The 15778-nt window shown below is 43.5% G+C and overlaps 1 protein-coding gene and 1 non-coding gene across 2 annotated transcripts; one reads left to right on the forward strand and one right to left on the reverse strand.

Annotated features, from left to right (window-relative positions):
- Positions 1-1232: 1232 nt before the first annotated feature.
- LOC129478305 (FXYD domain-containing ion transport regulator 4-like) lies at positions 1233-1502 on the reverse strand. The gene has a single exon (XM_055269941.1). It carries the CDS (start codon positions 1500-1502, stop codon positions 1233-1235), a length of 270 nt encoding a protein of 89 aa, XP_055125916.1.
- Positions 1503-8802: 7300 nt separating this feature from the next.
- LOC129479898 (U6 spliceosomal RNA) lies at positions 8803-8909 on the forward strand. Its single transcript, XR_008656828.1, has one exon. It is a non-coding gene; the product is annotated as a U6 spliceosomal RNA (small nuclear RNA).
- The last annotated feature ends 6869 nt before the right edge of the window (positions 8910-15778 follow it).

Below are 15778 nucleotides of genomic sequence, written 5' to 3' on the forward strand. Positions count from 1 at the left end.
TAGTCAGCAAAATTGGAAGTGGGTTTAAAATGTTATGATACATCCATATAACAGAATACTACTCAGCCACGCAAAATGACGTTGTGGAAGAAGTTACTGATGCAGAAAGATGTTCTTGATGTTGACTGAATGAGGGAGCAGACAAAAAGGTATGTATATTATAATCCCATTTGAGTACAGTCAGCCCTCTGTATCTGTGGGTTCTGCTCTGCATCCATGGATTCAACCAATCCCAGATCAAAAATATTTTAGAATCGGCCAGGTGCGGTGGCTCATTCCTTAATCACAGCACTTTGGAAGGCCGAGACAGGCAGATCACTTGAGTCCAGGAGTTCGAGACCAGCCTGACCAACACGGAGAAACCCCGCGTCTACTAAAAATACAAAAATTACGGGGGCTGCCAGGCACAATGGCTCATGCCTATAATCCTAGCACTTTGGGAGGCCAAGGCAGGTGGATCGCCTGAGGCCAGGAGTTCGAGACCAGCCTGGCCAACATGGCAAAACCCCATCTCTACTAAAAATACAAAAATTAGCTGGGTGTGGTGGCAGATACCTGTAATCCAAACTACTCGGGAGGCTGAGGAAGGAGAATCACTTGAACCCGTGAGGTAGATATTGCAGTGACCCGAGATCGCACCACTGCACTCCAGCCTGCGTGACAGGAGCGAGACTCCATATCAAAAAAAAAGAAAAAAATTAGCTGGGCATGGTGGCAGGCACCTGTAATCTCAGCTACTCGGGAGGCTGAGGCAGGGAGAATTCCGTGAACCTGGGAGGCGGAGGTGACAGTGAGCCAAGATCACGCCACTGCACTCAAGCCTGGGCAACAGAAAGAGACTCCATCTCAAAAAAAATTAATTAATTAATTAAAATAAATAAAGGATGCCCTTGTCTGTACTAAACATATACAGAGTTTTTGTCATTATTCTCTAAACAATAGGGTATAACAACTATTTACATAGCATTTACATTGTATTAGGTATTAAAAGTAATCTAAAGATAATTTAAAGTATATGGGAGGATGTGCATGGGATATATGCAAATACTACACCATTTTTTTTTGAGGGGGTGGTGGGGCGAGTTTAATTTATAAAGAAGCCTCCTGATCGGAAAGGGGCCTAACAGCCTGCCCTTGGAGAGAAGTCCTTCCTTGAGGATAAGGCCTCCCGGGGAGGAGGTGCTGGGGGCCCGTGTTAGGCTTCAGGCCATCCCTGGAGGCCGGTTCTGTGCTCAGCAGGCAGTGGCAGAGCCTGGAGTGATGAGTGGGATGGCTTCCTCAGGTAGAGGACTGTGCTGCTTCTGGCTGCTCTTGCATTTGCATTTGCCACTCAGAACTGCCGCGATCCCAGCAATGGCCAGGAGCCCTCCACAGATCAGTCCGCTCAGCGGCAGGTTTTTCCAGTCATAGTAGAAGGGATCGTCTTTATCGGCAAATGGGTCATTGGCTTCCAAGGCAGTCAGGCCTGCCAGTAGGAGAAGGGCCAGGGTCACTCTCTCCATGTCACAGTTCGAGGGGCAGGGCAACAGTGCGACTCTGCAGGTTCCTCACCGCACCTTCACCAGTGTCCTGAGAGGTCACCTCGGCGAGGGCTCACCTGAGCTGGCAGCGCAGAGAACGGATCTGAGGAGCGATATATGCAAATACTACACCATTTTATCTATATAAGGAACTTGAATGTCTGTGGATTTTGGTCCTAGAACCAGTGCCTCATGGATTCGAAGGCACAATGGTGTATCTATTGTCTGGCCCTATAGATAGATGTGTACACACACACACACACACACACACACACACTACAGAAAAATACACCAAAATGTCAACAACAGATTTATCTGTGTGATGAGATTGAGGGTGGTTTTTGTATTTTTCTTTTTGGATATCAATTTCAAAAGTTTCGATAGTAACTCTGGCAGATCTGATCTTGGATGATCACACCTAAACACCACTGGGAGACTGCACAGAGAGAGGGTGTGTGACAAGGATAACAGATTGTTTTATTTTGCCTTTTTTAAAAAAATGTCTCGTGAGTGATTTCAGTGTATCTCAGTCTTTCGTGCCACCAACCTAGAACACTATTAATTCCAAGAGTCCAGTGATTGAAATGTGGAAGGAATTAGGGCTTCCCAAAACCAGGATTTTTGAAGATCCTAACTAGATTTGCTCAATGTCACTCATTGTTTGTTTCTGTTGGATGCTTGGGAGCCTGTTTATTTACGGTGAATCCATTTTCCTGGGCAGCTGACAATGTGGGGGAAAAACAGAGAAATAGGCCACGAGAGCTCTGTGCGCTTCATTATCCTTGATGTCACTACTGTGAAAGGCTTAGGAGTCCAGAAGTGCACAGTTGTCTCAGACCCCAAGCTGAAGTAAAAGAGGCATATTCATTGAGTGTGAGGGATACCTCCGTGGCTGCACAGTGGACCTCATCACTTTTCCAACCTCCCTGACCTTCCAGCCAGGCTCTCAGTTACCAGCAGATGCAGACATGCGGAAGGCCGGTCTCTCGCTGAGCTTCTTGAGCATTTTTTTTTAACTTTCTTTTTTTTTTTTTTTTTTTTTTTTTTGAGATGGTGTCTCACTCTGTCACCCAGGCTGAAGTGCAATGGCACAATCTCAGCTCACTGCAACCTCTGCCTCCCAGATTCAAGCGATTTTCCTGCCTCAGCCTCCTGAGTAGCTAGGATCACAGGCATGCCCCACCACGCCTGGCTAATTTTTGTATTTTTAGTAGAGACGGGGTTTCACCGTGTTGGCAGGGCTGGTCTCGAACTCCTGACCTCGTGATCCACCCGCCTTAGCCTCCCAAAGTGCTGGGATTACAGGCGTGAGCCACCGTGCCCGGCCGCTTCCTGAGCATTTTGCAAGGTAATTGTGTTTTTGGAATCCTAGGTTGGCCATCAGGAAAACAGAACACTAGGAAGAGCACAGCTACTGTCATCAGAAACACCTGGACTGACATTTCCACTCTCACAGACTAGCTGCATGACCATGGACCAGCTTCTTATCCTCTTTGGAATTTCATGTCCTCCCTGTAATGTGGGGATAATAATGTGTTGTTGCAACTCCTAAGTGAGATAATCTACGTAAGATGCTTTAGCTTCCCCTCTGCTGCAGCCTGATATCAGTAGGTTTTCAATATGTGGCCGTTACTGTCCCATGAGCCAGTTTTCAGCCTGACTGCCTAAGGTAGGAAATGCCATTGGAATTCTTATTAACTGGGTTCTTGACAAGCAGGAGGTTGTAGTCATAGGTGGAGATGCTGTGGCTTACCCCAGAGTTAAAAGACAACTCAGGCCGGGTGCGGTGGCTCACGCCTGTAATCCCAGCACTTTGGGAGGCTGAGGCGGGCGGATCATGAGGTCAGGAGTTCGAGACCAGCCTGGGCAACATGGTGAAACCCCATCTCTACTAAAAATACAAAAATTAGCCAGGTGTGATGGCACGTGCCTGTAATCCCAGCTACTTGGGAGGTTGAGGCACGAGAATCGCTTGAACCCAGGAGGAGGAGCTTGCCGTGAGCCGAGATCGCACCACTGCACTCCAGGCTGGGTGACAGAGCCAGACTCCATCTCAAAAAAAAAAAAAAGAGACAACTCAAACTAAAGCCGCTTTTGAGGTATACCTCCTTGTTCACCAAGTACAATATAGTTACTGTAAAAACTATCTGGCTAGATGAGAGAGATACTCAACTTTTGTATCCTACCTTACTCAGTCAACATCAAGAACATCTTCATGTTGGGACCCACTCTTCTACATTATTTTGCATGGTTGAGACACCACCCAGTCTCAGGACATGAAAATAAAAAGGCAAAATAAAACACCATATCATACTTAATGTCACATCCTTTCTCCACGCAGCCCTACTGATCATGCCCTGGTATGTGCTTCTGAGACTAGATAGGCAGTGGTGGCTCAAACACCCTGAGACAGCCTGAACTCAGCTGTGCGCCCACCCCTCTGCCTCAGCCCTTATTCTGCCAACTCAGGAACAGCACAGATGGCTTTGACCAAACTTAACGCAGTCACCTTGGAACACAGTGTGAGGCGGAGGCCGCGGGACAGAGTGAAACCATGTTCTAAAATACAGCAGATTTTTAAAGAACAGCCAGGCAGGGTCGAAGGCAGGGAGAGGGGCTGGTCAGGAAATGCCAGTTTAAAGTTAGCTCTGACCTATTAATCAGCAGTGGGACAATGATGCAGTGGGGTGGGAACGCCGGACATGTGCTCGCGCCAGATTTATGGGCCCAGAACAAAGGATGGCCTGCTCGTTCAGAGAGTCTCTTTCCCTTTTCCTCTGGCAAAATGAGGACATTGTTTGATAAGCCAAAAAGAACAAATATTCCAAAGACTGAGATCATTTCCAGAGATGCAACCAGTCCTGATGGGGATCCATACACCCTGGGGCGAAGACGAATCCTGCAGGGGGTTCTTGTACCAGCGCAGTGGGTGCATGTCATGGAAAAGAAAGCACAGGCCCCTCTCCTGCGCTCTTGAAGAAGCTGGGGCCACCTGCCTGAGGCCACTCTGAAGGTCTCTGTGCTACTCAGCAGAGCCCCTTGGGATAAGTCCAGAAGCTTTTCCATGCAAACTGAACACATAATCCCTGCCTCCATCTAGGTTCTGCAGGCTTTTCTGGGAAGGTCTTCCTGAGCGTGGACTGCCTACGATACTGTTGATTTCAGCTTCCTCTCCATCCAGAAGAGAGTGTTGTTTCAACAGCTAGTCTCATGTCATCAGATTAGGAGAGAAGGGGAAAGTGATTAGGAAGGAAAGAAAAGAGAAAGTGCTCAGCCAGGCAGCTGGATTACAAAAGAAGCCAACCTCGTGGAGAGGAGACATTGACTTTGCTTCTCAGAATCTTTCAGAGTTTGGGAACTATCTGTGACTTCCCAGCCCCTCCTTTCTTGGGGTTGCCACATTTCACCAGGCTCTGGTTGCCTTGTACTTGGCTGGACCTTCCAGAGGAGTCACCTTGACTCCTGTCTTGCTGTCCTCCAACCCAATATCTACACAGCCCACACAGCCCACGGCCAACTGGGATGAACTTTCTCTTTTTTTTTTTTTTTTTTTTCTTTTTTGAGACAGAGTCTCGCACTGGAGTGCGGTGGCGCAATCTTGGCTCACTGCAACCTCCGCCTCCCAGGTTCAGGTGATTCTCCTGCCTCAGCCTCCCAAATAGCAGGGATTACAGGCACCCGCCACTACTCTTGGCTAATTTTTTGTATTTTTAGTAGAGATGGGATTTCACTATGTTGGCCAGGCTGGTCTCGAACTCCTGACCATGTGATCTGCCCTCCTCAGCCTCCCAAATTGCTGGGATTACAAACGTGAGTCACCACACCCAGCCCTTGGAATGAACTTTCTAATCTAGATATCTAACCATCTCCCTTCTGGCTAAAAAACATTTAATTGCTCTCCAATGTCTTCAGAAAAGATGTGCAGAAATCTCAGCCTGACAACACGCCCTTCATGTTGTGGCCACATCTGTCTTTCCAGCTCATGTGCCATCTCTTCCCAGCCCTCACTGCAGCCTTTAGATCCATAGAATTATTTTCTCCTACCTAAACATGACATGGCCCTCCTGGAAAAATTCTGGCCATTCTTTAAGACCTAACTTCCAATGTTATGTCCTCTGTGGGAATGACCTACTGTATGTTGCTAACTAATTCCCACGCTGGCTGGGTTCTCCACTTCTTTGCCTGGGGTCCGATGCATGTGTTCACTCTGATAATAATAATAATAGCATAGCACTTATCATAGGGCCTACACTAGTTAATTGAGGGGTCAGTTGAAAGCATGAATTCATTGAATGACTGCCTGAATGAATGAATGATGATTTCTTAGACATGGTTAGCCCTAAGCCATGTGAAGGCCTATGCAAATATTTTCTGTGGGGTCCCTATATATATAAACAATTTAAGTTACCTAAAATCAATGTTTAAGCAGCATTCTGATCACCCAACTTCATGTGATACTGCAAAAGAAATACTCTCTGGCTGGAAGAAAAGATCCTTTCTCCCAGTAGCCCTTTTGGAATTGGGCCTGGTCAGGGGTCCCTGACACAATCTCATAGGTGTAAACCTTAGAGGTCTCCTAGGGCATCTGGTCGACCCCCTGTACTAAGAAGTGAATTGAAGAGCATTCCAAAGGACAGAAAACAGGGACAGGGGCTGACATGGTGGAGGCTGGGCCTAGAGCACCCTGTCTAGTTGGCACTACTGGCCTTGGTCAGTCTTGATCACTGGAAGGGCTTGGAAGATGTTAAGGACAGCATTCTAAAGTACAAGACCCCTTCAAGACCAGCCTGGTCAACATGATGAAACCCCGTATCTACTAAAAGTACAAAAATTAGCCAGGCGTGGCGGCGCACACCTATAATCCCAGCTACAAGGGAGGCTGAGGCACGAGAATCGTTCTCAAACCCAAGAGGCAGAAGTTGCAGTGAGCTGAGATGGCACCACTGCACTCCAGCCTGGGTGACAGAGCAAGACTCTGTCTTGAGAAAAAAAATTAAATAAATAAATAAAGTGCAAGACCCCTGAGGCCCAGGACCTAAGGCAGGTGCTCCACTTGCCTGGGTGGTACTGCTCCCAGATAACCATGTGATTATATACTTCATCACTCAACAAACATTTACTGAGCTCCTACTATGGACTAGGTACTTTATTAGAAGTTGAAGTCACATATTCATAGTTATTTATTACTATGAGTTAACATGTTATCTCTGCCAAGCAGTGAACTTAATAATAACACATTGAGACCTGCACAGTATGGGAGCATAGCTATCATCTGGCCCATTAGGAAACTGAGCCAGAGAAGGGCTGTCATACATTCCATGAGCATCTACCACATGCCTACTCCTGGGTGTGGTTAGAAATGCAGCAAAGAGGTGTCTGAAAGAAAGCAAAAGACAATCCATTGATTTCACTTCCAAAAATAAACCAAATCGTGAGGAGAGAAAGAATAATGACTTAAAGCCTATTCTGAGGTTCAACAGATGATGGAAATAATGACTAAAATCATCCAAATGACTTTATATTGGGCTTTCAGTAATGGCAGCAGCAAAGCCAGCTGCTGAAGCCTCTCAGGGTAGAGCTGTGGAGATGTGCAGCCACACAAGGGCCTGAAAGGACAATGGTTTCAACTTCTCTCCCTGAGCCTCTGTTTCCCCATCTGTAGACCAGCCCTTCGCATGCTGATCAGGACCCCCATGTGTTGTTGTGAGATTACAATGATATTAGAGATCATGAACAACCTTTATGCACTTAAAGCGCCTGCTCTGGGTTGCTCACTAATAATGAAGAGGACGAAGGGTTAGTGTGTGGCTTTCTCTCCTTATCAAAAAAAAAAAAGGGATGGGTTTCCGCAATGTGGGTTTTTATGAAACGAGAGGAAAGCAAGAGAAGAAATACATCTCTCCTCAAACTAACTCTGAAGCTTTCTAGGGTTAACACTCCACCAGCCTTCTCGCTTTTACCCTGTGCTCACTGTGAACTTGTATAGACACACACACACACACACACACACACTCACAAATCCCCCCACAGCCTGACCCCTGAACATCCCAACCTCTAAGTCATGATTCTCAACCCAGTGCAATTTTGTCCCCCACAAAACATTTGGCAGCGTCTGGAGACATTTTAGGTTGTCACACCTAAGGGGCAAAGAGGGCGGCTTGTTACTGGCATTAGTAGGTAGAGGCCAGGGATACCACTAAACATCCTATAATGCCCAGGACAGTCCTTACAACATTGAATTATTCAGCCAGAACACTCAATAGTGCCGAGGTTAGAAAACACTCTAAGCCTTTGTTTATGCTGTTCCTTCTGTGAAAAGTGTTCTCTTCATTGCGCTTCTTATTTAAATCCGGCCAGGTGCAATGGCTCACACCTGTAATCCCAGCACTTCGGGAGGCTGAGGTGGGTGGATCACCTCAGGTCAGGAGTTCGAGACCAGCATGATCAACATGGTGAAACCCCGTCTCTACTAAAAATACAAAAATAAATTAGCCAGGTGTGGTAGCGGGCACCTGCAATCCCAGCTACTCAGGAGACTGAGGCAGGAGACTTGCTTGAACCCAGGAGGTGGAGGTTGCAGTGAGCTGAGATCATGCCACTATACTCCAGCCTAGGCAACAAAAGCAAAACTCCATCTTAAAAAAAAAAAAAATTGGACCCCTCCAGAGAAAGGAAAGGCACCCTTACATGCTGCTGGAGTATGTATAAACCAATATAACCTTTTTGATAATTTGGCCAGAGTTAACAGAATTATAAACATCCATACCCTTGGAACAAGACATTTCATTGCTCACACAAAGTCCTATGCCCAAGGATGTTTATTGCAGCACTGTTTGTCATAAGAAAAGACTAAACACAACCTAACTGATCCCTTTAGGAGGGGTCAGTAGCTTTAAATTATAAAGCTTGTATACAAAACAATTATCTGAAAGCCCTTAAAAGGAGTGAGGTCATTTCAAAGAGGTCAACAGGGAAAGATCGCTGAGGTACACTGTTGAACAAAAATAGTTATGTACAGGACAGCCTTATTAATATATACCATTTGGTGAACGAGTAAAAGGAATATTCATACACATGTTTTTATAAATATATATATAGAAAATATCTATAAGCCTGTATAAAAAAAGTGTTAATAGTGGTTGCCTTTGGGGAGAAGAACTTGGTCATAACAATTAGAAGATTTAGTTGTCATTTTATTGTCCTTCAGACTCTCTGGATTTTTTAAACCATATGCATGCATTTCTTTTTGATTGAGGAAAAAAGATTTCATGAAAAAATGCTTGTGCTTGCTCCGGCAACACATATATTAAAATGAGAACAATACAGAGAAGATTAGCATGGCCCCTTTGCAAGGATGACATGCAAATTTGTGAAGCGTCCCATATTTTGGGGGCTTAATTGCTGGGTGATGAAGTAATCTGTAAAATAAACTCCCATGACATGAGTTTACCTACATTAACTAACCTTCACATGTACCCCCAAACCTAAAATAAAACTAAAAACAAAATAGGAATATATCTTTATCATCTTGGATTAGGTAAGGATTTCTTTAATAGTACACAAAAAGAACTAACCCTTAAAAAACTGACATACTGTTTTTTATTAAAATTGAGAACTTCTTCCATAGAAAGAGACCATGAACAGTAAATGGTTGAGCCACATACTCAGAGAAGAGATTCACAGTCGATAAATCCAACAAAGGTCTTGCATTCATAATATATAAAAATAGTCAATATAATTTTTGAAAGTGAGCAAAAGACTTTAAAAAGACACTTTACAAAAAGTATATTCAAATGGCTAACAATCATATGGAATGATGCTCAAAATCATTAGTCACCAAGAAAATGTAAAATAAAACCATGATAGAATATCTCTCATCTCCTGCCAGAATTGCTAAAATTAAAAAGGCTAAAAGTACCCTCTATATTCATTTCTCATACATTGCTGGTAGAAAAATAAAAAGGTGGCCGGGCGCGGTGGCTCACGCTTGTAATCCCAGCACTTTGGGAGGCCGAGGCGGGCGGATCACAAGGTCAGGAGATCGAGACCACGGTGAAACCCCGTCTCTACTAAAAAATACAAAAAATTAGCCGGGCGTGGTGGCGGACGCCTGTAGTCCCAGCTACTCGGAGAGGCTGAGGCAGGAGAATGGCGTGAACCCAGGAGGCGGAGCTTGTAGTGAGCCGAGATCGCGCCACTGCACTCCAGCCTGGGCGACAGAGCAAGACTCCGTCTCAAAAAAAAAAAAAAAAAAAAAAAGAAAAAGAAAAAGGTACAACTGCTTTGAAAGTTCTTTGACAGCATCTACAAAAGCTGAACCTTCCGACCTTACCTCTATAAACCCTCCCTGATTTACACAGGTTTTCCTTCTGATAACCCCTCTAATCTATGTATGTATTTACTACCATTTAAAATCTGCTGTAAGTTCCCAGACTTTCATTGGTTCTATTTAACCGGGATTTGCTGAGCACCTACTCTAAATCAGACACTTGGGAATCTTACTGGGATTAAAGAGAGGACCTATTTTATAGATCCTTTCCTGTGGGAGCTCATAGACTAGCTGGAGTTGAAGATGTACACACAAAATAAGAGATAGGCTGGGCGCGGTGGCTCACGCCTGTAATCCCAACACTTTGGGAGACCGAGGCAGGTGGATCACCTGAGGTCAGGAGTTCAAGACCAACCAGACTGGCCAACATGGTGAAACCCTGTCTCTACTAAGAACACAAAAATTATCTGGGCTTGGTGGCGGGTGCCTGTAATCCCAGCTACTCAGGAGGCTGAGGCAGGAGAATCACTTGAACCTGGGAGGGGGAGGTTGCAGTGAGCCAAGATCGCACCACTGCACTCCAGCCTGGGCAACAGAGCAAGACTCCGTCTCAAAACAAAACAAAACAAAACAAAACAACAACAACAAAAAAACCTAAGAGACAAACACCTCTTTAAACTAACCTTCCCTTCCAAACGAACTTGAACTTTTCAATCCCCGCGGCACACTTCTTTCATATTCTCACAGTGCCTAAATCTACAAGGACACAAAATAGAAACTGAGTAAACCTCTGATGAACCAATCCGGTTGATATATATTCACAGATAGCAAGAAGGATTTCGGCTAGGTAAAAAGAATAGATTTTGGTCACTGACAGCTTCAATAAGGCTTATTTAAAACCTAGCCCCACACTGGCCAAAATTTTGTATCTATTAGCTAATCCCATTCTCACAGCAACCTGTGGAGCAGGTGCTATTATCGCCATTTGACAGATGAGAAGCTTGAGGTCAAGGCAGATTATGTTATTTGAAGACAGATTATGTTATTTGCCAAGTTCATACGCTCAGGAACTAGCAAGGCTGGGAGCCAAACTCCAGCCAAACTCTCAATTTAAATTTTGGTTCTTGCTACTACATCACATGCATCAAAAACAGCCTAATACCACTCCAGAGAGGTGTGAATCTAAATTTCTCTCTGGCTTTGGACTTTTACATGTGTTTTTATTCCCCTGAAATACTTGTGCAGCCCAATCTTTTATTCTCTTCTCCTGTCCTCCCTTCTCATGGGCAGCACCTCTTCCTCCTTCTTTAAATCTCTGCTTTAATTTTAGTCTTTCCAGAAGGCCTTTTCTGATATCCTGGACAGGTTTCAATGCCATGGCTGTGAACGACCCCAGCATCTTGTACCTTTCACAACCTCTGATGTCATTAATTGTTTAAAGGTGACTTCCCCTCTAGGCTATGAGCTGCTATCTTTCCTGTTGATTGCTGAAATCCCAATGCTTTGCACATCATAGTGTTTCATTATATATGATTGAATGAATGTAATAATTCATTCAATTATGTAATTATTCATTCAATTACTTTATATTCATAGAAAGTAAAAGCATTCTTCCAGGTCTAAGTTTGACCCTATTTTCCCCAATTCTGCCTATCAAGCAGTAGTAACCCAAGGTCAAAAAGGAAATGACTATATAGTCAGATGGATTAAGACTCATAGAGCCTTATCCTATTCTGAGACTATTTAGTGAGAACTTTCCTCTCCTTTATGTAATTCAGCTCTACCAATTTTACAAAGCAGTATTATACTAGATTGCTTCTATACTCATGCCTGGCACCACCTTGCTCTGTTACTCTCAAAAAACTTGACCATGCCCACAACTGACCTGTGCTAGGATGTCAGTTTTGCCTACATCCACCTGCATTCCCAGTTATGAGAGGTCAGCTCCTATGAGCTTTGTATGGTTCAGAGGAAATTTCTGTGGCTGGAAGGTGATGCATGGTGATGAAAGTAAAACTCATGAATGACAAGCATATGACCAGTAACAATGTCCTGGTATGCTTTCTTATAATTTTCAGTGGTTCTGAGCTATTTTCATTTAGTGCTGCCTGATCTGCCACATCAACTTTGGTCCAGTTGCTCTTGGAAACCCCAAATTTTGCATGGTGTTGCAGTTTTGAAAAAAGTTCTCTGGCAAAAACAATTAGAATTACATTATTGGCATTCCATTAAAAATCTGCCTTGTAAATAATTAAGGATGCCAGAGGCCATATGGCCTCATCCCGTACAGCATCACTGTTGGGTGGTCATGCAATTCATGCTTAACAGCCCCTAATTATGGAGATCTCACTACCTGCGAGACAGCGCATTCCATATCTCACAGTCTTAATTGGGAGAAAGTTGTTTGTCATTTTAGTAAAAATCTGCCATGCTGCAACTTTCTCCCATCGAGCTGATTCTGTCTTCTTCATAAATGTCTAATCCTCTTCCATATGACAACCATTACATATAATGAAGGATGAGAGAAATGAATAGAATTGCTGTGTAAAAATTGGAAACTTTAATAAGCAAAAACGATTAACCAAAACAAACAAGAAAATGACCATGAAGAAGTTTAATTGACACACTGGGGGAAAAATGTATGTGTAACATATATAAGAGAGAAAATGTCATTACACTTACAAAAAACTTACACAAATTTATTCAACAGAAAAATGGTCAAAAAGTATTAACTGGAAATTCATAAATTACGAAATACAATGGTAGGTCAAGCATGGTGGCTCACACCTGGAACTCCCACACTTTCGGAGGCCGAGGTGGGCAGGTCATTTGAGGTCAGGAGTTCAAAACCAGCCTGGCCAACATGGTGAAACCCCACCTCTACTAAAAATATAAAAATTAGCCAGGCGTTGTTGCAGATGCCTGTAATTCCAGCTACTCGGGAGGCTGAGGCAGGAGAATTGCTTGAACCTGGGAGGCAGATGTTGCAGTGACCTGAGATCCTGCCCTGGAACTCCAGCCTGAACAACAGAGTGAGATTCTGTCTCAATAAATAAACAAATAAGAAATACAATGGTACTAGACATATGAAAGAATATTCAGGCTGGTGCGCAGTGGCTCATGCCTTTAATCCCAACATTTTGAGAGGCCAAGGCGGGCAGATCACCTGAGGTCAGGAGTTCGAGACCAGCCTGGCCCACATGGTGAAACCGCATCTCTACTAAAAATACAAAAATTAGTTGGGTGCGGTGGCATGCGCCTGTATTCCCAGCTACCCAGGAGGCTGAGGCAGGAGACTTGCTGGAACCTGGGAGGTAGAGGCTACAGTGAGAAAGATCATACTACTGTACTCCAGCCTGGGCGACAGGGCAAGACTCCGTCAAAAAAAAAAAAATTCAAATGCACCAAGGTACTATAAAAATAAAAATAAAAACAAGATCATCACAGTGTGCAAATTAATATTTCTGGAGAATGGTTTAATAATATCAAAATTTTAATTGTGTAACTATTACATCCAGAAGTTTTACTCCTAGGAATTTATCCTAAGATAACTAGCAAAATGAACAATGATATAAGTTAAGGATATTGATCTAATTGTTCACTTGTAATAGCAAAAAATATCAAACAGTTAAATTTCTTTTTTTGAGGGGTGGGGGTGGGGATTGGAATCTCACTCTGTTGCTCAGGCTGGAGTACAGTGGCACAATCTTGGCTCACTGCAGCTTCCACCTCCCAAGTTCAAACAATTCTCCTGCCTCAGCCTCCCATGTAGCTAGGATTACAGATGTGAGCCACCAAAACCAGCTAATTTTTGCATTTTTAGTAGAGATGAGGTTTCGCCATGTTGGCCAGGCTGGTTTCGAACTCCTGACCTCAGATGATCCACCTGCCTCAGCCTCCCAACATGCTGGGATTATAGGCGGGAGCCACCCAACAGTTAAATTTCTATTAATAGGAAATTGTTTATATAAATTATGGTCAAAACATGCAATGAAATTCTAAATAGCTATTAAATGTGATGACCTAGTTGACACTGAAATATGTCCATTACCTAATGTTGAGTAATTAAAAAATTAATATTACACCTTCTGTATTTGTCTGCTTTCACACTGCTGATAAAGACATACCCGAGACTGGACAATTTATAAAAGAAAGAGGTTTAATGGACTTAACAGTTCCACATGGCTGGGGGGCCTCACAATCATAGCGGAAGGAGGAACAAGTCACATCTTACATGGATGGCGGCAGGCAAAGAGAGAGCTTGTGCAGGGAAACTCCCATTTTTAAAACTATCAGGTATCCTGAGACTCATTATCATAAGAACAGTGCAGGAAAGATCCGCCCCCATAATTCAATCACCTCCCATCTGGTTCCTCCCACAACATGCGGGAATTGTGCGAGTTACAATTCAAGATGGCATTTGGGTGGGGACACTGCCAAACCGTATCACCTTTTATGTAAAATTATATGTATATTTTGTGTGCATGTATTTGCAGTGTGCTGTCTAGAGCAATGTTCATCAAGATATCAGTAATATTCCTCTTGTATAATTCAGGATAACTGTTTTTTCTTCTTTACTTTTTTTTTTTTTTTGAGATGGAGTCTCACTCTGTCACCCAGGCTGGAGTGCAGTGGTACGATCTTGGTTCACTGCAACCTCCACCTCTCGAGTTCAAGCAATTCTCCTGCCTCAGCCTCCCAAGTAGCTGGGACTACAGGCATGCATCACCATGTCCAGCTAATTTTTGTATTTTTAGTACAGACTAGGTTTCACCATGTTGGTCAGACTGGTCTCAAGCTCCTGACCTCGTGATCTGCCCCCCTCGGCCTCCCAAGGTGCTGTGATTACAGGCGTGAGCCACTGAGCCCAGCCTCTTCTTTACCTTTTTTTAGTTGTGTTCACCTTTTTGTATTATCTACAATTTTATAATTTAAAAAATAACAAAGATATCTTTACTGTAAAACACAAATACTGAAAAATGCTTTTCACGTCCCTTCTGAGTCTTCTCTAAATTAAGGCTTCCTGGCACATTCAAAATTTCTTCAAATGAAATGAACTGGAGTCCTTCAGCATCCTACATTCTCTCTTCAAAAGCACCTTCTCCCACCCAGGTAATTTTCACTCCCTTAGAATACAGTAGCCAGAATGGAACCCAGTGATGTGGATATGGTCTCAGCAGCCCAGAGTAGAAGGGAGCATTCACCAAGCAGCCAATAGTGTGACTAGCATTGATGGAGGCACACCCCACTGCTGATTCTTATTTAGCTCCCTGGTCTTTTTCACACCAGGGTGGCGTTGAAGTCACTGGGTTCCCACCATGTGTTAATGCTATTGTTTACTTGAGCCCAGGTGCAGAAATTGACATCAATCTCTATTGACATCTCATCAGCCTAGATTGGGCTTATTTTTTCAGCCTCTGAAGAGCTTTGTAGAACCTGAGTCTTCCAAACAGCAACTTCACTGTTCCCTTAGACTATCAGGAACTCTAAAATGACATGGTCAATTTCTCCCAAGGTTAACCCAGTTCTTCCTTGCAAGATAAATTTATGTCCATTCCTCTAGTTGCATCCTCTATGTTCTGGGAGATGAAATGATCTATGTTACACATCAATAGTGTCTATTTTCTCTAATCCATTATTGGTAAGAGTATAAGTCAAAACAGAGCTTCTGGAAGGCAATTGGAGAATGTTTATAAAAATGTTAAATGTAAATAATCTTTAACACTGAAATTACCCTTCTCTCTATATATATTTTTATGCACTGTTTTATATAATTTGACTTTCAGGATGACTTCCTAGGAGGTGGTGGGCTGTATTTGGCTCATGGGCAATAGTTTGCCAACCCCTGTTCTAAACCTATGTCAAGTGCATTTTTCTTTCCCTGCTTGCTGCTTGCCATCTGTTGCATATACTTAGCATCAGTTAGTTTTTGCTGTATAACAAATAATCCCAAAACTTAGCAGTTCCACACAACAACTGTTTATTTGTG

Source organism: Symphalangus syndactylus, chromosome 3, assembly GCF_028878055.3.
Source record: "Symphalangus syndactylus isolate Jambi chromosome 3, NHGRI_mSymSyn1-v2.1_pri, whole genome shotgun sequence".
NCBI lineage: Eukaryota > Metazoa > Chordata > Mammalia > Primates > Hylobatidae > Symphalangus > Symphalangus syndactylus.